The sequence below is a fragment of the Hemicordylus capensis genome, chromosome 7 (genome assembly GCF_027244095.1).
Source record: "Hemicordylus capensis ecotype Gifberg chromosome 7, rHemCap1.1.pri, whole genome shotgun sequence".
NCBI lineage: Eukaryota > Metazoa > Chordata > Lepidosauria > Squamata > Cordylidae > Hemicordylus > Hemicordylus capensis.
In genome coordinates, this window is record NC_069663.1 from 24,338,763 (window position 1) to 24,361,938 (window position 23,176).

Genomic DNA, 23,176 nt, shown 5'->3' on the forward strand with positions numbered 1-23,176 from the left:
AAGGGTGTAAGGGTAGGAATGAGCCACCCTGACTCTCTTGAGTCAGTTCCCAAGGTTTCTGCCTGAGTCACCCAGAGAGAGATGCATGTCTCCTGACTGGAGGGGCAAGTTGTCCCCTCCTTTCTCATAATTGTGCATTGGAAAGGTCCACACTTCCCCAATTGGGGGAATGAGGAAAGGACACTATAGAATAGTAAGGCTTTTTCCTCATTTCCTGTGGAGGTGGAGAAAAGCGTTTGTGTGCCTCGCAGCAAGCAGTGGCAGTGAAGATGTGGAAGGAGAGGCCAGGAGAAGAGAAGAAGCTCTTGCCTGGCAGCTGCATGGATGGCAGAAGGGAGGCAGGTGAAGCAGCAGGTGAGACACCGTACTTCCTGCTGGTGCCTCAACAATCGGCCACTAGAGGCAATCGCCTCACTTGGTCTCATGGAAGGACCGCCTCCATCTCTGCAGGTGCCTTCCTTAATTTTTCCTGCTTATTATTTATTTATTTGTTTTTGTTTTTGTTTTTTGTTTTTTTTTGTTTGTTTGATTTGTATACCGCCCTTCCAAAATGGCTCAGGGCGGTTTACAATTAAAACAAACCACTAAAAGAGTAAAGAGCTAAAACAAATTAAAAACAATCTAACAATTAACAATTTAAAAACATTTTAAAACAACAATTAATTACAGTGATTAAAATTCTGAAATTGGGTTTTAAATTTTAAAATAAACCAGAGATTAAAACCCCCCAAATTTAGGAAGTTGAGAAAGCCTGGGTGAAAAGATGGGTTTTCAGGTGTTTTTTGAAAATTGCCAGAGATGGGCAATTCAGCTTGCAGACTTCTAAACATACCAGTTTACACAGAGATATCCACATCTCCAGTGTTGTCTCCTACAAACACCCACCCACTCCTGAGAAATCTGCCAGAAGGTTGCTCCTGTTCCGGAGAAAGGAATGAGAGCAAGAGTAGGTATGGCCTAGGGTTTACCAGCCCTCCTCCTGTGCTTTTAACCACAGCGTGACATACCATCATCATCATTTATTTTTATTATGGTCCATGGCCAGCCAGCAATTACAACCATCAACAGTTACAGGCAATATAACTTAAAATACTTCGATACTAAATAATAGTGACTAATACTAAAACTACCAATCCACCACCAAAATAACATATACCTTACCTAACATAAGGGTTAACCATTGGTTTTCTGATGTTACAAGTAGTGGCACAAAATCTGGCCACAGCATGACATAGCAAAATTCAGCAGATGAAACTTTTCCTCATCATTTCTCCAAGCCAGAAAAAGCTTCATCGGCTAGATGTTTGCATGTGAGGCTGTGGCTAAAGACACAGGAGCAGAGGCAGGAAAACTGGGGACAGCAGCCCTAAGCAAGACTACGCCCCCTCTCACCCACAAAAGGTCAGCTGCATCCTCCCATATGAATCCAGCCCAGAAACAGCCACAATCCAATCCAGGAGGGGCTGGGTACGTTCAAAGAGTGGCAGAACCAGAGGTTAATGTCAGGTGGGTTGTCAGTCTGAGGGACTCACCCTTTGTCAACGTCACATAGACAGATGCTGAGTCACTGTGGTTGGTAAAGGGGTTGGTTGCCTGGCAGGTGTAATTCCCTCCATCTTCCCAGGTTAACTGAGTTGTATAGATGCGCCCCATTTTATTCAGCTTGGTATTATTGAGCCACCACTGAAACTGTGCTGCAGGGACGGAGTCCACTATACACTCCAGAGTCAAAGTGGAACCTATTTGTTGCTGTATAGATCCTTCTTGGTTAAACTTAATATGATCAGGTCCATCTAGAAAGGAAAGGAGTTAGAATCAGGGCAGAGGGATGGAAACGGAAGTGCCTCTTCCTAAATGCATAACTGCTATAGACCACCCCAGAGGCACCATTTCTAGGCAAGCAAAAGAGCTGAGGAATCTGAGATTAGGATCAGGGCTTAATCTGAATGAGGGTTCATTGGGGTGCAGCCCTGGAAGCTGTTTCCAGCACTGGAGATCAATTTTAGAAAATGTTGATGTATCAATGAAGGAGCAAGCACTCCTGAGCATATGCAGAATGTTCTTTTCCTCACAGCCACATCGTGAACTAGAGAAGGGGGGCTTGCAGCCTCCAGGCCGGACTGAGTCCCAGCATCTCTCCTTTTTAATATTGGGGAGAATTCCTGTGTGGCATTGTGAATGCTCTCCTTTTGCCACGCACACACGCACAGCAGAAACAGGAGGAAAGGAAGTGCCAGCATAGTCAGGCTGTGCTTACTCCAGGGGCGTAGCAAGGTTGGAGTGGGCCCAGAGACAAGATTTTTAAAAGTCCAGGGCCTCCGCACACCCCAGGGCCCCAAGGATTTAGGTCTGATATTTCAAAATAAGTATGCTGCCTGGATATGCATTTCACTGAATACACACACGCACACTTCACAATATATAGTGATATACATTGAGTACTATATATTTGTGCTACTTTTGATGCCTAGAACAAACTAGAAACACTAATTATTAAAATGGGCCCCTCGCTGCAGATCAGCAAAGGAGACTTTCTACCATGCAGGGTGAGCCTATGTATATTTTCCTCAGAATTCTGAACAAATTCAGTAAATGCGAGTCATGTGACATGTCTCTTGGGGGCCCCTGGAGGCAGCGGGCCCCGGGACAACCGTCTCCCCTTGCCCAATTATAGTTACGCTCCTGGATTACTCACATGCCACGGTTATGTTACTCAGGTTGCTGAGGCTCTTGCTAACAGGGTTCCTGGCCTCACACGTATAGAACCCTGTATTATTTTTGGAGACACCAGTTATGTTGAGGGTTCGATTCCGATCCGAAAGGCCTGTCCCAGTTAGGAGGGCTTCACCATTCTTGAACCAGGAGACGCTGACACCATCACTCTTGGAGGTGTTGCATTTTAAGGTGACGTACCAGTTCTCTGGCACCATGAATTCTGTAGGCTCCAGGACTGTCTTGGTACGATTCAGGTTTTCTGCACATAAGATACAAAGAGGATCATCCCTTATGGGTTCTTTTGGCCTCTGAATATATGCAAGGCACCCCTACTATCTCCATCAAACATGGACAGTAAGGACCACAGCCTTTATGTCACTCTCTGACAAAAAAGTGACATCTTCAATACATTAGCCCTATTCACACATTAAGTTCAAAACATGTACAATCTATGTACAGTGCTGGCATGTACAAAGTTGACCTGTAAACACATAGTTATTGTACACTTCCTACCTGTACCCTGCATTTGAGAGGGGCTGTACCCGGGTTAACTTTTAAGGTGAACACATGTACAGTCATTTATATATCTACATGTGCACAGACACCTGTACATACATGCTACATAATGTCTGAATAGGGCTATTGCCACTAATATCTTTTCTCAGTTTCAAAACCACCGTCATGTGATCTAGAGGTATAACTGAAATCATTCTACTGTATTAAACTGGCACTCTGTTAATAGAATGCTCTCCCCATGAAGACTCACTTTGTGCTACTTACATTGCTATGTTTTTGGTGCCAGATGAAGATGTTTTTATTTTTCCAGCTTTTAAAAGGGATCTTAAACAAATTCTGATCCCTGTAATTCTTCGCAATTTTAGTTTATAATCAATTGAAACTGTGAGTTGATTTTATTATATTTATATCGTTATCTCCGAGAATACATGTATTGAAGACAGGATATGAATATAGGAAATGAAAGGTAAACAGGAATGTTACAGTTGTTATGGTCACAGAGCTTTTTGTTGCTCATGCTCCTTGCTCTAGGTATACAAAACTCCACAAAATGAAGATTTGTTTTTGGGTTTTGGGGGCATTTGTTTGTGGAAGGGAATACATTTTGGCATAGTTTCCCTGATCCAGACTCCTCCAGGAGGAAGTATGTTCAAAAGAAATTTACATTCTGTCTAGCAGAAGTCCTTTGCAGGGAGTGTCTCAGAACAGTTTTAGAAGCCACCACAAGGAATTGCAAACTGTGATTCAAGAGGGTTTAAAAAAAACAAGAAGAACTGAGAAAGAGGGTGTGGTGAGTGTTTTTAATAACAAACATGTTCTATTGTATAAATGGCAATAGCTTGGAGACTCTTACAGAAATTACTTTTTTGATCAGTGTTGGATTGCACATTTTTAGACCGTTTGTGCTCAGTCCTTTTTGCCCTCTAAGAAGTTGCACATTGATAGTTTGGGGCGGAGAATAGGGAGAATAAGTATAACATTTCTGCAAATGGAAAGTGATGTGGGGAGCATACTGCTTATGGAGGAACATGAGTGGGCCAGTGTACATGATCAGCAGAAATGAGTGATAAAGCTCTTCCTTGATTGTACCAGAAGCTTGTGCAGGAGCACTGACCAGGATATTCTCCCCCAAGGATTAAATCTTATTAACTTCTGTTCTAACACCTTTAATGAATCTCAAAAGCTTTCACTTGAAAAACTGTGGCCACCTCCCCTAACCTCACGGTAGGACTCATAGGAACATAGGAAACTGCCATATACTGAGTCAGACCATTGGTCTATCTAGCTCAGTATTGTCTTCACAGGCTGGCAGTGACTTCTCCAAGGTTGCAGGCAGGAATCTCTCCCATTCCTATCTTGGAGAAGCCAGGGAGAGAACTTGAAACCTTCTGCTCTTCCCAGAGTGGCTTCATCCCCTGAGAGGAATATCTTGCAGTGCTCACACATCAAGTCTCCCATTCATATGCAACCAGGGCAGACCCTGCTTAGCTATGGGGATAAGTCATGCTTGCTACCGCAAGACCAGCTCTCAGAGATGGCCCAACAAATCTTAGTGCCCAATGATGTGGAAATAACAATGATAATAATAGACAATTTTCTACTCTTTACCCCAAAATCTGCCACTTGAGATAGGCCTCGCCCTGTCTAATGATAGGGCCAGCCCTAGCAAAGCTGCAACTTTTTGCAACCTGTGCAGGCCTAAAGGCTCATGGGAATTGTAGTTTCTGCTGAGATAACTTAAGCTAGACCTTTCAGAGAAATCCCAAGTTCATTCCTTTGGTACCATGACTCATAAGCAGTTTCGAGAGCTGTACTTATATGGTGGAAATTACTATACACAGAAACCAAATAAATAGAGGAACTGGTCCTAGATGCAATACAGGACACACAGTTGTCACTGGGATGTGACTATATCAGCCGGAATGTTCCCCAGAGCGATTCAGAAACCACTGTGCTATTTGTCATTTCAGGGCTGGTTTTTATTGCCACAAGTACGGAAATGCAAGAAAGCAGAAGGGAAGTTAGTAGTATGAAATCCATGCAAAAGGTGCAGCGAGGTTGGAAGAAGTTTGAACATAGGGTCCTAAGAGGTCTACACCCTTAGGGGCACTCTGGACAACTTTCAAGCACTTTTGGCCAGTTTAGACCATTTGCAGAATCAATCAGCAAGTTTTCTGGAGTTAACTTTTCCTGGACTATTATGTCAAGCTGCATGTTTGAATGTTTGTCAGCTGCACCGGCTCCTAGTCTATTTCTGGGCCCAATTCAAAGTGCTGGTTTTAACCTTTAAAGCCCTAAACGGCTTGGGACCAGGTTACCCAAGAGAGTGCCTTGCCCCATATGTCCCGACTTGGACCTAAATATCTTCTTCAGAGGCCCCGCTCCGAGTTCCCCTACCAAAATGAGGTGAGGTGGGTGGCTACTAGGGAGACGTCCTTTTTGGTGGTGGGACCCCATCTTTGGAATAGCCTCCAAAGTGATGCTCGCCTGGTGTCATCATCACTTTGTTCTTTTAGATGCCACATGATGTCCTTTCTGTTCACCCTGGCTTTTTTGAATTTTTTAAAAAGGAGCTTTAAAAATGTTTTCTATTGTATTTTGCATTTTCTATTTTGTGCTGTAATTTGTTTTTCTGATAGTATTTTATGTGCATTCATGTGATTTTTTTTTTACTGTTGCGAGCTGCCCAGAGATCAATTTGTTATGGGGCAGCTAACAAATAAAGTTTATTATTATTATGTCCTGGCACATATCTTTGATGAATAGGTGTTTTGATTTTGGCCCCATTTGGGAGATGCCTATATAACAATGTTGACATTCTTCAGGGATCAGATTCCCCTGCCCTCAGTTCCTAGGAAGTTAAGACTCTGGAGGAGTGGGGGAGATGAATCTTGTCTCTAGTGCATATCCATGTCAAAATGCACACATCCACACTAAGGCCTCATGCAGGGCACAGCCTCACACACTGCAACTGTTAAGGCAGGATTTTCAACTTTGGGTCCCTGGATATTTTTGGGCTACAATTCCCTTCATCCCCACCTGCATTGTGCATTTTTAATGTGTGCACATTGTGCAGAACGTCATCTGGGGACCCAAGACTGAGAACCCCCGTGCTAAGGTATAGTTTGACCTAATAACAGATTTTAGGCAATTATCTCTTTCTAGTATATTGTTAATCCAAAGTATCAATAACTCCCTTCCCCCAGGTTTTCAAATGATTGCGGGACAAGCGTCTGCAGATTCAATTAAAACAATAAGGCAAAGTAGAGCTCTCGGCAATGTGTAATAGCTGTGGGACAATGACACGCAGGCAGTGATAACTAATATGAGAACTGGGATGTTCCAAGCGAGCATGTCCCTCTTTTCATCGAAGAAATGCTGGAGGTTATGAGTGGTACAGACAGGAAGAAAACTTTAAACTTGATTCTGCCAAATGTAGAAAAAGGCCTTTAACTGTGTCCGTGACTAACATCCTAAAAATAAGGTTTCCTGCTCAGCTGCTGCAAGCACAGTAGTGGCCCAAGACTACTGCAGACTCCGTGGTGGGAAAATTCAAATCGTGATCCTAATGCTACCTCTAACAACAAACAAACAACAAATTATGATGAGCAAAATGATTTGCTCTCCTTTGATGGCCACTGAAATCTGCTGCATGTGAGGCAGATGCGTATACAAAATTGTCACATGGCCAGATGTAAGGTTTCTCACTTTGGTACCAGCTCCAAGAACTTTGCTAGTACAGCTCAGTGTCTGAAATTACACCATTTGGGACATATTTTGGAGAGAGAAGGCAGTGGACAAATACACCCCTGCAGCCACCTTTGAGCTCACAGAGCATGGGTGTGGCAGTGCAGGTGAATCACAGGTGAAGGGGTGGAGCGGGAGACAACACAAAGCACATCCCAGGAGGAAAATGAGAGGGCAAACAACAGGCAGGGGAGAAAGCAGCTTGGACCAACAATTCTCCCTCACTGCTCCAGCCAATCTAGCCAGCTGTTTAGCTCTTGCTGCCAGTAAGTAACATGATGGTACAAAGTCCTGGCGTGCATACAATAAATACAGCCAGCAACAGAAAGAGCCATCAAGCATTCCAGTGGAAACTAAACTCTGACGGGTGGAAACCGGAACCAGCCTGTGATACAAGCTTTTCTAGAACTTCTTAGACCTGGGCCCTGGGCCCACTGTCATAGTATCCAGTTACAAAAGGCATTCATACAATCACCATTGCTGGTCCAAGAACTGATGGTGCCCCAGGCATGCAAAGTCTGGCTTTGGGCCACAATACCCCTTTTGCCCACAGGGGCAGGCACATCCCATCGGGCACATCCCATCGTCCACCCAGCCACCCTCTTGTTCTCCTCACCGCCTCTGCCTGCTGGTGGGCAGCTGTGCTGCTGTGGCATGTTATAATGACGTTGCCACATGACATAGCAGCCTGATTATAACACTCCATGGCAGGCCACATACCTATACTACCGCCCTCTTATTTAGGCCATTTAACCATCACAGCTCCCTCTAAACAGTAATAGGACCTGTGGTTTAGTGAGAGTGCTGGAAATTCTGCTAAAGATCTACAGAACTACAGCTGCTAGATTTCCAAGCTCAGTGACAGAGCATCTGCTTTGCATGCAGACGGCCCTTGGTTCAGTCCCTGATATCTCCAGACAGGGCTGGGGAAGAATCCTGCCTGAAACCTTGGAGAGCTGCTGCCAGTCAGTGTGTAGACAATACTGAGCTTGATGGACCAATGGTCTGACTCTGTAGAAGAAGGCAGCTTCCTATGTTCCTAACTAATAAACCAGTTTAAGTCTGTGGAGTACCCTACGAAGTATTCAAGGGGCTGAGCTTGCATAAATATAAGGTTTGAGTTCCACCACTGATCTACAATGTCTGATCTCGTTGGCCTTCTAGTCCAAAAACCATACAAAGTAAGTACACACCAAGGAGCAGTCTCAACGAAAAAGAGGGTGCCCACATAGGTGGGACTGCATTGGCAATTAAGTTATGGAACCACCTATTTGCCACAAAGGTTGTCACATTTTAACCTGGCACTTTGTCAACACTTAAGTCAGTCACTGCGTCAATGAGACAAAATGAGCAAGACCTCAAGGAACTTCCCCATAAACCAAATACAGCCATGGGCATCTAGTCACATCGGTTTTCATTATGTTAGTTATGAAAAAGTGAGGTGAAAAGCAGGTCACTAATAACTACCTGACACTAATGGACCCTTATTATCCCAACCCAGCAATTTGAGAATGGGTATGATAAACATAATGTCATGACTCTCTCTGAAAATCAACTCACTTTCATTAGTGAGTACCCCTGCCAACAGAGCAAAAAGGCACCTTTTAAAGTGGCGAATCTTTACCAGATCCAAACCCCAGCACAGCATCCCTCCAGTGGCTTTCGCTGGTGTCTACCTTATGTTTCTTTTTGGATGGTGAGCCTTTTTGGGACAGGGGAACCATCATATTTTTAATTCATGTTTCTGTGTAAACGGCTTTGAGAACTTCTGTTGAAGTGGTAAATAAATGTTTGTTTTAAAACCATATTTACCCAAACTGAAGACTACTCTGAATTTAAGACAACCCCTTTAAAAAGTAGAGGTTAAATAAAGGTTAGACCTGCACTTACTCGAATGGAACAGGACACTGGATTTAAGATGATCTCTTGATTTCTAATATCAAAACACTTGAAAAAAACCTAGTCTTGGATTCAAGTAAATACAATAGTGGTGCTGCTTTTCCTCATTTCCCGAAACACATTTGTTTGGAAACCGAAGGCAGGTGCAATAAAACTTTGGTGAGCCACACAATTCTGCCATCACAAAGGTATGAACAAATTCATTCTATCATCTGTTTTTTACTTACAGACAGAGCATCCAAAATATGAACAATCTATACCAAGGCTGAATGGGCATTAGCAACATTGGCTCGTGTACCTAGTTCTTCAAAATTTGTCCTGGAATGTATGTGTTTGGTGTCTAAATGTTTCTGGAAGGTCTTAGCAGTAACCGATTGCTGTTTTGCCCTAGAATGCTTGAAAGAGATTTAAGGGAAGTTCTGGAGACCATGTTTATTACTGTCCTCCTGGATGTCGTGTTTCTAGTGAATCCATTCCTTCCTCCAGGCCAGTTTCTTAATCTACAAGCTTTTAGTTCAATCCCAGTCTGGAGGCAGGGCAGAAAAACAAGAAGCAGCAGGAGACTAGAAAGCAGTTTGCACTTGCCTTTCTGTAATCCAGACGTCTTTCATTAAACTATTACTATTCTTAATTATACCACACTGCCTGGGCCTTGTGCAGCACAACTCTTTCCCCTGGATTCTACACTGAACAGAAGAAATAGCTGGTTAGAGTAGCCCTAAGGGTAGCAGGCTCCATGGATCTCTTACTGTCACATTTCATGGACAAGAGAGGGTTTTTTAAAGCAGGTTTCAACCTACATAGCAGCATGGTCTGTGTTTGAAAAGTTCACCAGGAACCCCATGAAGAGAGAAACTGGAAATAACAGCTGGAGAGAAGTAAAGGGCATAAGATCCTTGCCAGACAACGTGTAGTGATGTTTGGTGCATCAGTGAGAAACACCAAGCTGGGATCCCAGCACGGTTGGTGAAGAGATACTTACCCCACACTGTGATTGGTTGCTGGTCTGAGTAGCTGGTGACGTTGGTCTTATTGCTGAAAGCATGGCAGGTATAAGTCCCAGAATAGTTGAAAGACAGATTACGGATCAAGAGCTGGGAGGCATCTCCGACTCCGACAGTTTCATTAAAGATTTCTTCAGTTCCATTTAAGAGCCAAGTATATTGTACATGCACGTTGGAGATGGCTTTGCAGGAGAGACTGAGGTTGGAGCCTTCAGCATAATTTTGGTCTGTGGGGCTGATTATGGGGTCATCAGGCCCATCTGGAGCAAATACAGGAGTACCACAAGTTGGGAAAGGGAAGGAGCATCAAGGATGCTGCCAGTTTCGCCCAACATTCAGTATCTCTCCAGAACCAAGGCCAATGACCCAGCACTGAAGAAGGATGTATTTTACATTGAAGTAGGATGTTTGTACTCAGCAAATTGCTTTGTAGGCACATCACAATCCTTATGACAGATACTGAGTGTTAGGAAAGCTGTCAGTCACTGAAAGGAAAACCAAAGTAACACCTACGAAGATAATGAAAAAGACTTACAGAACACTTCCAGTGGGAAGGAAGGACTGCTGTCATTGCTGATGCTGTTGACTCCCTGGCAGGTGTACAAGCCTGCATCAGACCGGTTGACTGGGTTCATGATGAGGGATTGATTAGCAGGGGGGCTAAGAGACACATGCCCTTCACTCTTCAGGCTCTGGTTCCCTTTAAACCAGTAGTAAGTGACCATACTGCCTCTAGAGGTGCACGTCAGATTCACCGACGTGTTCTCAATGGTCTCAGAAGGACCATTAATGGTAACATTAGAAACTTTCTCTGTAGGGAAAGAAAAGTAGGGAGGCAGGAAGTTATCAATGTTGCAAGTGATTTTGCTTTCTGTGGGTGGGTAGACATCACGAACCTGCCTCAGGAACTCCAGTTCCCTTGAAACTTTCCAAGGACAGAAATGAAGTTAAAAAATCATGCTACTACATTCTACAACAGAAGAGTAGAAGGAACTCGGAGCTACAGAGGAACCTTTTCATGACAAGTGGCATTTGAGGTCCTGACATGTTCCATGGACAAAAGAGATGTTTTTCTTAACTTTTGGTCAATCCTAGATAGAAGATACTATAAGATACCAGAAAAACGTTAGACTGTGAAATATGGGACTGTGAGCACCAAATATTTTGAGGGGAAATCACTAAGCACTTGCAGTCAAGGTTCTGATCCAGTTCGAGGACATAAAAATATGCCCCATGGAAGACAGAGTTGGAGAATAAGATGAACAGATACCACACAAGGAGGTTGCCAAAGCAGTGGAATATCAAAGAAGATGCATTCCAGAGAAGATCTTGATTTGATGTCTTCATTCACAAGTGACTGCTTAGCACTTGAAGAGACACTGAGGATGCATGCAGTATCCATGCAGTATCCCATGGGGAACAGATTCCCTAGAAATTAATGTTGGAAGAGAGGTGGATGAAAAGATGGAGGATGCTGGCTAAAAAAGTCATAAAGGACCCAAGCATGCATAATAGAAGGGGAAGCAGAAAAATCGGCATTTGATCTGGATTTGGGAGAAATGGAAGGGTCCTATGAGAAATGTAATAGGTAAAGAGACAACCAGCATGAGAAACGAAATACCACAAACAGTTACACTTTACTTTTGCAGCTCACAGACACATAAGTAGCCCTGCAGATACTCACGCAGCACCCGGATCTCCAAGCTTTCAGAGTTGTTGTGCTTGGTCCTAATATTGACAGCCGTGCAGATGTAATTCCCAGCATCATTTAAAGAGAGTTTGAGAGTCAAGAGCTCAGAGCCATTCCCTTTTGGATTGCCGTCAACAAACCATAAATATTGTGCAGGTGGGTTGGACTCAGCTTTGCAGGAGAGACTGAGGTTGGAACCCTCAACATAATCTTGGGTCGGGGGGCTGATTGTGGGAGGACCAGGCCCATCTGGAGTAAATACAGGAGAGTCACAAGTTGGGAAAGCTCCATTAGTCCATGGAGGATTGAGATGATTTTTGCCACCTTCCACAAAATGTGTTATGATTTGGATTGTCGGATGCTGCTTTGTGCCACCTCAAGTGCAATTTTGTTCTCTAGAAGTTTAAAGGAAGGTGGATTGCAAGTGTCTCTCTCTATTTAGAGAGCCTGACATGTTCATACATATTCTCAGAGCATGTTTAATTTAAGTCTTTTTCAAGCCTGTCTAGACCCTGTTTCAAGAAACGGGTCTAGAGGAAATGGGTAACAGAATTCTCAGGCCTCCTCAAAACTATAACTTTCAGCATCCCATGGTGGAAGCCATCACACATTCAAACTAGTTTAAGGTCTTTAGAGGCCCCAGTGAGTATGATCTAGGAAGTCAAATTTATTATGGACTCTTGCCACAGAGAGCAAAACAGGAAGAAACGGACTTAAAATGGGAAGTTGAGCAAGCAGGGCAGAGTGTGGGAGAGGCAGTATTTGAATCTACGTATTTCATTTTATGTTATTTTTGGCAGCCTGCTGCTAACTCTTAAGCTGTTTGCAAGGAAAGGGTGGGAGATACGCTTAACTAAATTATTTAAATTAAATGGAGAAGTGTAGGCAATGTGTCAGGGACAAGAAGTATCGTCAGGCAATGGAACAAAAAGCTGGGTTTCTTGTTTCAAGTTAAACACGTGAAGTTTCGGGTGGGGTAGGGAGCTTGGTTCTGCTTAAAAACACTGGCTGGCATCCAGACTAAATTATTCCTGAGTAAAGGGAAAGTGTGCCGTTGAGTCACCATCGACTCCTGGGCAACCACAGAGCCCTGTGGTTGTCTTTGGTAGAATACAGGAGGGGCTGACCATTGCCATCTCTCGCGCAGTAAAAGATGATGCCTTTCAACAGCATCTTCCTACAGTATAACACTGCTGCCCCATATAGGTACCAGCAGGGATTCGAATTGGCAACCTCTGGCTTGCTAGTCAAGTCATTTCCCCACTGTGCCATTAGGTGGCTCATTCCTGAGTAGTCCTATTGAAATTAAGTAGACGTTGAGAGTAACTCTTAAGTAATACTACTGGGTAATAGTCTGGATGTCAGCCAGTGGGACAGACTTGGGGATGCCAGTTCTCCACCTGGTGATGGCATCTGCCCCTTTAGCAGCTGGTAGCCTAAGAGGATTCACTTGTAGCCACTACAATTTCTACTCTTGTACCTCCACCAGCCTGTTTGAATGAGGGGGTGAGTGAAAGTTCTGCACATGATCTTAGTGACTCAGAGCTGGAGAGGCATGATTTCTGGGTGAAGGTCTGGCAACCTTGCCAAGCTTGCCTTAGCTGCCTTTCTTTCTTGCCAGGAGGAAGGAGCATGCCACCTTCTCCGAGTGATGCGTCCTTGGGAAGAAAAAACTTTCTCCCTCAAGACAAGGAGCTCAGCTAACCTTATGAAGTCCTGTAGGGCCAGAGGTGAAACCGCTGCATTTTAAGCATCTGAAAGGAGAAATATCTCCAACTGATCTCTTGTGTTTTGTCAGGATAAAAAGAGGGCAGTGTGGAAGAAGGAAATAGTATACACCCAAAACTACTTTCTGAGCATGGGGCTAGATTCCCTTACTAGATCCCGCCAGAAAGAGGTGCTTTAAGGGAAGTTATGCAAGATTCTGCGATAAGGGGGGAAATAAAATAAAGGCGTTTGGAAATCCCAGATCCAGAGTGAGGGTGGATTTTTGTTTTATATGTTTTAATTGTTTGCTTTATTCTATTGTTATTTTATTAGGAACTGCCCAGAGAACAATTTGTTAAGGGGCAGCTAAGAAATAAAGCTGTTGTTGTTGAGCATGAAAGTGATTATTTCAAAAGGTGTAGTTGCTACTATTGATGTTGGGTCAATGCATTCAAAAGAGTGGGTTTTCTTCCCTCTCTGCTCTGACTGTGTTGGTCTTATTCCTCTCTTACAATCTAGGGATATGTGCTCTTTTAAAGAAGTCACAGTCCTGCGCTCTCCAGGGCCTGAGCCCATTCCACACATGCTCTGCTCCCAGAATTCTTTCAACCCACCCTCAGTGCTAAAACCAGACTTACAAAGAACAACCAACTGATAGGTGTCACTGGCATTGGAGAAGCTGTTATATCCATAGCAGGTGTAGTTGCCTGTGTCATTACGGAAGGTTGTGTTGAACGTGAGGGTCTGGTTGTTGTTGCTCAGAAAGATGCGCCCCTCCACCTCTGGACTCTGGTTCTCTTTTAACCAATAGTAGGAAACACCAGTTCCTTTAGAGGTGCAGTTCAGAGTTGTGATTGTATGTTCGATGGCCTCAGTGGGGCCAGTGATGGTGATGTTAGACACAGATTCTGTGGAAAGAGAAAACAAGGAAGCAGGGGGAGGGATGGGTTTTATCAGAGGTTAAAATGGTGACGTTAGTAGGCCTTCTCACAGTAGCTAATTTGTTCTTGACTTCAAGGTCCAATTTCCCACTGCCATTTAAGGAGTGACTGTGTGCGGACGGTGGTCCTTTTGTCGTGGAGAGACGAAACTCTGTCTGTTCATTCATGGGACCTCAAACTAAATTCCATCACAACAAGGAACATGTGGGTGGATTCAAGGACTGAAAGTGCCTATAAAATACCTCAACGTAATCAATCACCACTATTGGAATGCCAGAACTTGCAAGACTGATGCTCAGTGGAGGATGAATGGTAAAATAAGTGAACAAAAGAAAGGTTGATACAAGAAACAAATAAAAAACCTACCAGGGAATACAAGGATTAGTCATGACTGTTTCATTTCATGTCAGCATCCTCTAGAAGACAGAGTCTATTGCAGTGATGGAATTGGTGTGATGATATCTGAAGATTTAGCAACTAGCGAGGAAAAAACATGCTTTGCTACTTCCTGAGTGAATTTTATTGGTAGATTCAGTGCAAACTAGTAGAACACTTCCAGAGCCAGTGTTGGGACAAAGAGAATCATCCATGGAGGACAGAAAGAATGGGGTAAAACAAAACAAACCAAAACCAAAACAAACCCTGATGTAAGAAAACAGTAAAGCAGACAGGCAACTGTAAGGAAAGACTACAAGTGGCATTCATGTGACTCTCAACCATTGAGTCTTAACTTCTTAGCCAGATGTTGGCTAGTCTGAAGTACTCATTCAGTCAAAGGTCGGTCTAGAAGGAAGGGGTTCAGAGACGACTGGAAGCACAGAGGAAGAGTAATGTCAAGAAGGTATACACAGGATGCGTGAACTGTTTCATAGATTAACAGGATCCAATAGCATAATCTCAAGTCCAGAATTGTGGAAAACAGAAGGTCACCATGTTGGGCAAGCCAAGCCAAATAATATCTAAATTTCACCTGGAGAACAGAAATGTCATGGTACACCAAGAACTGAACTGGAATGATTTTCATAAGATGGGTGGAGACACAGTGATGGGACCCAAGGAACTGAAGTGAGTCCCTGAAATGACAGTGTAGATTCTGAGCCAGATGTGTGCCTAGTGAAAATAGCCCACTGAGGACCATGGATTTAGAACTGGAATCAAAGAAGAAGAAGAAAAAAGAGGGACAGTACAGTGGGTGCAGGAGGGCACAAAGTCTGTCTGGTAAGAAGACTCCGATCAAAGTGAAGGCATCAAACCACAATCTTATCCATGCATGAGTCATAAGGAAAGGTCCCTAAGGGACAGCAAAAGAAAAATGGCAACAGCACAAGTGCTGGCTGTAGAAATGATGCACACTCTCTTTGTAGTCAATATATCATCAACCTGCACAGGTGAGTCAGCCTCGATTCCCAACCTGGATACTTCAGCTACTTACCCAGGACACTGATCTCCTGGCTGGTGTCTCTAGATATGCCGGTGTAATTATTGGTGGCATTACAAATATAATTGCCACTATCACTCATAGAGAGGTCCTCGATTATGAGTTGAGATGTGTTCCAACCTTCCCGTTGCTTCCCGCTGTGAGACCAACAGAAACTTGCAGGTGGGTTGGAGTCGGCAAAGCAGGAAAGGATGAGGGTGTTGCCCTCTGGATAAACTGTCTGCTGGGGCTTGATTATGGGGATATCAGGCCCATCTGGAGCAAACACAGGAAAGTCACATATTGGAAAAGGGCCAGGTTGCAATGGCCACAGTGGTGCAACCTCAGCTATTTCAGCTTTGATGCTGGAATATACACCTCTTAGCACTGTAGTTGCAACCATATGCCAACAGTAGTGCAAGAGGCTACATCCTTACTACAAGGAAGAAAATCTTGGGAGCAGGATGTCCAAAGTCTGCGTTACTGCTAGCACATTTTGTAAAGACATCATCAGGATTGTTGTCTCAAAATTCTCCTTTAGATGCTAAGATGTGAGTTTCAGGCCCAAATAAAGAGCAATGCCAATTTCTGTTCTTGAGCCTTTCCTTTAGTATTCATCATCTTTGAGGAGCAGAAGACTGGCTAAGATGCAGGTGGTCTTATCTCTCCAGTATTCCAGAATATCCCTCAATCAAGGGGCAAGATGCAGTGAAAGCAAATTCTCATGTCTGCTTTCTCCCAAATATCCCCAGACTTGCAATTTTGTTGGGATCAGCCATAACAAGAGTAGCCAAATGGCGTACAAATTTGGGTGACCATAAATAGCTTTCCTATTGGCCACTGTTCTGTGCAATCTTGTGGCTTACAGGTACCATATTTACCCAAATCGAAGATGACTCTGAATTTAAGATGACCTCTTTAAAAAGTCGAGGTTAAATATAGGTTATTGCTGCATTTACTCAAAAAGAACAGGATTCTGACCTCCTGATTTCTAATACTGTATCAAAAAACTTGGAAAAAGCCTAGTCTTGGATTCAGGTAAATACAGTAATGAGCAAGATTGCATATAGAGGTTGACACCAAAAGCTTTTCAACTCCTAGGACAAGAGTTAGCAGCAAGTTTGCTCTGTAGGCCAATCCAGGGCAAAGCAGAAGAATCAAAGCCCTTCTCCTTTCTCAGTACTCTGAGTGTACTTACAATTGGCTGGGGCAGAGAGCCCCAGACCAGCACACTGCATATCCTAAGAAAGAGACAGAGGCTGCATTCTCACGCAACATGGAACCGCGGGTCAAATGGACCTGCGGGTCCGCTCCCCACCCCACCCCATTCTCCAGTCCGGATCAAGATGTAACAGAGAGCAGGCAGCCTGCAGGCAGCATGACTGCAGAGAGGAGGCAGATCTGGCTATGCAGGCTTCCTTCTTGCATGAAGGACAGCTTGCACAGCCAATCACAGCTGGAGAGAGGGAGGAGCTTCCTCCCTCAACTTTGGTCATAGAGAATGCAGCCTGCTTTAGGATGTAATGCAAGCTGTGTTTAACTTCAAGTTGAGGCGATGAAACTCACTACAACCTGAGAGTTCAGATTGGAGTTCCAAGAAGAAAATCTTGGGCCAATCACCTCACAGAACCAGGGTTTCCTGCATTCGGATGTGCAGGTTTGGCAAACTCTGGCCCCTTGAACTCTGGTTCCACATTATGTGCAGATTTGGCCATCTTGCAATACACACGTGGCCCACATAGCATTTATGGTTTTGGCAGTTTATCCTCCCAACTAAAGCCATTGCCCGAGGTAGCCGGACTAGACTTACAGAGAATTTCCAGCCCGTGAGGTTCACTGGAAGCAGAGGTGATGCTATTGAACCCAAGGCAGGTGTAATTGGCAGTATCGCCTCTGGCGGTTGGCTCAAGTCTGAGGGTCTGGTTGTTGTCTTCCAGATGGATGTGACCTCCTCCTATTTCAATTAACCGGTCTCCCTTAAACCAGTAGTAAGAAACATTGGGACCTACAGAGGTGCACTGCAAAATGACGGTATGGTTCTCTATGCCTGTGGAAGGGCCAGTGATGCTGACGTCATAGACACCACCTGTGGGACACAAAATTTGCAGAAGAGCTCCATATTCCTTGCAATGCAACATCACCACATCCCAGGATTTTAATCATCTTGAAATGTACGAAGAAAGAAGGAACAGATATTAAGAGAACCAGGCTGTGGGCGCCAACGGGTACAAAGGACCTCCAGAAAAATCAGAGTTTTGGGAGAGTTGTACTGGTGCGCAAGTAACAGGCAACAGTTGGGCTCTCGATCAAGGCTGAAGACAGAAGGAAGCATCCCTTAATGAACCGGGACTTGGTGATCAGCAAAAGCCACCACCACTCAAAAAGCCCAGCTTGAAAAGACAGCAAAATCAAAACTAGCACTCTATTTATGGAGAGAACAACAAGACATCTGTGAGATAGAAAGAAATCCAGGAGGAAACAGAACCACAAAAACAACCGACCACCAAGTCTTGGGAAGCATACCCAAAGTACAGCACCAGTGCATTGATTGATTGATGGCTGACACTTTGTGACTTAAGACGTGACACCTCCCATGTAGAACAGTGAGCAATGAGACAGGCAGATGAGAAGGGGCTCCAAAATCCTGCCAACAAAGTCATCTGTGATGACGCAGTGACAGTATCTTTTCATATTCAGGTGAAAGAAATATCCTACAAGGGTGCATCCAGATGAGGGGAAAAAAGAAAATGATATAGATACCCATGGAAGGCATCTGCACTGCACCCCATGATCCGCCATTCATTATAGTGGCAAAACTATCCTGTGACTGCTTTGAACAGCAGGCTTGTGTTGCCATTATCTTTCCTCTCCTCTGAATGGCATGTTTGCATTTCTGAGCCTGCTCTCTGTAGAGCCCTTGCAAATTTCTCCTGCTAATTTATTTCAGAAGAACTCGGCTATGTCATGAATCGATTTTAAGGTTCCCCTACTATTTTTCTAGGCATACTGTTTGCAGTTGAGCAGAGTAGGTGTTTATTTATTAGATGGTAAATAGTATTATTTATTTTTCTTAAATAATAATATTTAACATTTTAATAAATATTTATGAAATAATACATAATTTTCATTAGATTTATATCCCAATTTTCTTCTATCAAGTTGGCTTATACAGAGTTCCCAGGTGGTTTCCCATCCAGATCCAAATCTGCTTATCTTCAGCAAAGTGGCCTGTATCACGTAGCCTCTGATGGGACCCAGTATTGGTGCAATTGTTCAAATTCAGTGCTATTCTGGATTTAAAAAGAACAAGTCAGCAATTCCAAGACAGGAAAGTATTTTTGTATGGAAAATCATGAAGATCAGTGAGGGATGTAAATAAAATGCTGAGCTGGATGCACCTAGGGACAGAAAGGACATTAAAAAAAACCCCAACCAGAACAGAGCTGAAACAGCCACTGAGTGAAATCACAGTGCGATCTCGGTGTGACAGATGACAGACCACTATTTGGAGATCCAAACACAGACGCGAATAGAAAACTTCATCAAGGAAAGCAAACTGAAGTGACACACAGAGCAGCACAACTGGTGAACAGGATGGAGAAGTGTCAGCAGCAGATCAGGTGGCTGGAATCGTGGCCAACAGACAGCAATGTTGGGCCACTCTGGCTACTCACCCACCACCTCAATCTCCAGGGTGGTGCTGCTAATCTGGGGAGAGAACATATTCTTTGCTTGGCAGGTATAATTCCCAGACTGCTCCCGAGTGGCATCATAGAAGGACAGTTCCGATTTATTGCCAACTTCTTTCCCATTGAAAAACCAAGTGTACTGTGCTACAGGAGACACACTGGTTTCACAGGCGAGATTGATGTCAGAATGTACACTGTAAAGTTTTTGGGGAGGCTGGATTCTGGGTGTGTCGGGTCCATCTGAGGCAAATACACAAAACTAACACGTTGAGGTTCAAGATGGAGATTACCAAGACCGCCCCGCCCCCCAATTCCCTTCACAGCACAAAAGATTCCTTCACCAGAGTGAGATGGAGCCAGAAAGACAGAGTACTTTTGGGAAACAGGTCTCTTCAGCTCTGTGTTCAAGAGCAAAGCGACAGAAGGTAGAGAGAATACCGAGGAGGGGGAAGAATATGGATGGAAAACACCCCGCCCCCCATCAATCCGCTTCTTCCTAGACTGGCATCCTAGGGACTTGTGCATCCCACACTTGGACAATGCAGGCTGCTGCCTTCTGCCACTGCCACCTTGCTTCATGTCCTTCCCTTCCAAGCCACCCCTTTATTGGCATGCAATGAAAAGACCCCCATGTACCTCCTCCAGTCAGTTTCTGTGCAGCTCCTGTGGGCTCAGCAACACCCAGAATAATATTGAATGAAACTACTGCTTCACCCAGCTTACTACAGTTGACGGGCCATTGCTGCCTCGAGGCTTTGGAACACACTTCCTGCTGAAATAAGAGCCTCCCCATCTCTTACAACTTTTAAAAGGGCAGCCAAGACGCATTTGTTCACCCAGGCTTTTAATTAGATACTTTTAAAATGGTGTGTTAATAGTTTTAACTTTTTAATTTTAATTGTTGAAATGTTTTACTCTTTTATTGGATGTTTTTATTGTTTTGTAAACTGCCCAGAGAACTTGAGTTTGGGGTGGTATAGAAATGTATTGAATGAATGAATGAATGAATGAATGAATAATAGATAGATATAGGTTTATTTGGTCATTGACGAGCAAACATTTACAATAAAGTAAAGAATGCATAAATAATAAATAGATCTCTCCTGTCAAGCTATTGGTGGTATTATTATTATTTCATTTTATATCCCGCTCTTCCTCCAAGGAGCCCAGAGCAGTGTGCGACATACTTAAGTTTCTCCTCACAACAACCCTGTGAAGTAGGTTAGGCTGAGAGAGAAGTGGCTGGCCCAGAGTCACCCAGCAAGTCTCATGGCTGAATGGGGATTTGAACTCGGGTCCCCCCGGCCAGCACTCTAACCACTACACCACGCTGGCTCCCTTAATTGGAGATACCAGGAATAGAACCTGGGACCCTCCACTCACTAGCCTTACTCATTACCACTAAATGATGGCCCCTTTCTGAGATGGGTTGCTCCAGAAGCAATTGGCAGAGTAATCTTGCAGTGCTGGAAATTACAGGCCTGGAGGAGAGAGACATCGCAAGCTCCTGTTGAACATTAGGGCAGAGGCCGGGCAAGAAGACAGAGAACACTGAGGTGACCAGAAGGGTCACCTGGAGTTACTTGGAGCCATAGTTTTGCCATGGATCAGATTTCTGATTCAGTGCTAAGGCCTAGCCCCAAGACACAAGAAGTGTGACGTGATTAAGTTTGTAAAAATGGCGTCTGCTTTTAAAATGGACCGTTTCCTTATTCCTGCTAGCACCATTTCCAGAAGCTGTTATTTCTATTCTGCCTGTCCCCAGAGAGAATTGTGTGACCTTTGGTTGATGCAATAAAACGTCTGACTGACTGATTCCTCTTCTACAGGGATACACAGGCATCTCAAATAGAATCTACAGGGCACATTGGCATCTTCTGGGGCTGTAGGTCTGGGCCCCAGATCTTTTAAGTACCAGCAACACCCCTGCTGCCTTTGGCAAACATTGATTTGATCTCCCTGATCTTGCATATGGCCAGGAGACAGGGGGTGTGTTTCCTTCCCGAAAATTTTCCTGACGGCAGCTTCTTTCCTCTGATCTAGTAGTGCAGAAGATTAGAGAGAAGGGAATGCATTTTCACTCTCTTCACTGGTACAGATTGAGGGAAGAGCAGCTGAAAGGGAGATACAGTTAGCTGGGGATGAAAACTACCCCCCCACACTTCGGAACATTTTGTCCTAAATCTCTGGGACAGGTGTATATTTTTTCCGACTAGCTTGGAGCTTCTGGATTCTGCCGCCCTAGGCAGCCACCTACACTGCCTATTGAGTTGAGTTAGCCTGACCACCTATTCATATTTCTTGTGGATCAACCAGATTTTGGGAGCTCTGTCCATAAGGAGTAGGAACAGTGGCTGACATCCAGAACGACACTGTAAGCAAGGAGGTCACATAACTGATGCTCAAAACTGCTCAGACTCTGGACTGTAAAGATAAAGTGAGCCGTCAAGTCAATTTCGACTCCTGGCACCCACAGAGCCCTGTGGTTCTCTTGGGTAGAATACAGGAGGGGTTGACCATTGCCTCCTCCCATGCAGTATGAAATGATGCCTTTCAGCATCTTCCTGTATCCCTGCTGCCCATCGTTTCCCATCGTCTGGGAAACATACCAGCGGGGATTCAAATTGGCAACCTTCTGCTTGTTAGTTAAGCATTTCCATGCTGCGCCACTTGAGGTGGTCTGGGGCATAACTTTAATTGAATTGATGGGTTCAAAGAACCCACCCCCCCAGCTCCTAAGGGCCCCCCCGATCCACCCCTCCCTGTTTTCTTCATTATTTCCCTCACTCTGAGGGGCAAACTCGGGCCCCCTCTCCGCTAGCTACACTCCTGCTCGTGACCCATGTTTGCACTAGTGACTCATGTTTGATACTAGTGCAGTATTAATCTAGATATCAGCCACTGTTATGAACACAGCTCAACTATATTTCCATGAAGGCAGAATGATGGTGTCCCTGGGTGAACTGTAACCCATCCTGTTCTTAGTTTAAAAATGGGTGTCTGGAAGGGAAGGGTAGCTTCTGAAGGGAGCCAAGAACAGCAGCCCTTATACTTTCCCCGCAAAACACACGAGGATAAACGGTTTTATAGAAATAAACGTGATCTTATTTGGTTTTGTCATTCCAGTAAAATTGAATTTCCTGTTGGGATAATAAGGAGTTCTAATGACTGTGAAATGTCACAGACCTGTTTTGTTCCAGCTCTGCTTTTATTAATTAAAACGATGGCACCAGATAGCTGCCATGGCTATACTGGGCTTACAATAAGCCCTTTGATGTCCAGCCGACACAGTGAATTGCAGACCCATCTACCATTTGCCAGGTTAAGCCCTTATCATGGGGTGTGCTGTTCACACAGGTGACCCGTAATAACTGCCCTCCAGAGCATTTTTCAACGGTTGTGCGAACGACCACACACACTAAAGCTAAAGTGTGTGGCTTCTGTGGAATAATATAGTTCACATCTCCTTTTATAAAAATCACAGCTGAGGTGGTGGCATTGCTCTCTTTCCTTCATTCTCAAAACCACCCTGAAGCCAACTCTCTTTCCTTTGCCCACTTCTCCTAAAGAGGAGGATTGTATCTCCTTTGACTGCCCTCTTCCTCTTCAGCGTTCTAGGTGCCCTTTTGCCCAAGGGAACAACAGTTTCTAATGCCGGCAATCTCCGCCTGACGTCAGCAAATAAAACTGGTTGTCGGGTTAATGAGAAACGAAGGAGGAAAAGAAAAACTAAACTGTGCGAGGGAAAAATCAGCCTCTCCGTGACACCCTGAGAGACTAGGCCTCTGTCCCTGACCCTCACACAGTTCAAACTCCCTTTGCATAATTGCATGGCCAGTCTCAAACACTCT

The 23,176-nt window shown here is 44.2% G+C and overlaps 1 protein-coding gene across 4 annotated transcripts in view; it reads right to left on the minus strand.

The window, feature by feature from the left end:
• LOC128332864 (carcinoembryonic antigen-related cell adhesion molecule 6-like) overlaps positions 1–23,176 on the minus strand; it is a 38,739-nt gene that overhangs the window by 9,490 nt on the left and 6,073 nt on the right. For 3 of the 4 annotated variants that reach the window (XM_053267636.1, XM_053267635.1, XM_053267637.1), the window contains exons 3-8: positions 13,917–14,186; positions 11,566–11,820; positions 10,417–10,692; positions 9,860–10,141; positions 2,696–2,974; positions 1,533–1,793 (exon numbers count right to left, since the gene is read on the minus strand). In XM_053267636.1, coding sequence (XP_053123611.1) covers positions 1,533–1,793; positions 2,696–2,974; positions 9,860–10,141; positions 10,417–10,692; positions 11,566–11,820; positions 13,917–14,186 — 1,623 coding nt within the window. The remainder of the gene's footprint in view (positions 1–1,532; positions 1,794–2,695; positions 2,975–9,859; positions 10,142–10,416; positions 10,693–11,565; positions 11,821–13,916; positions 14,187–23,176) is intronic. The other variant, XM_053267638.1, reaches the window with a different exon arrangement.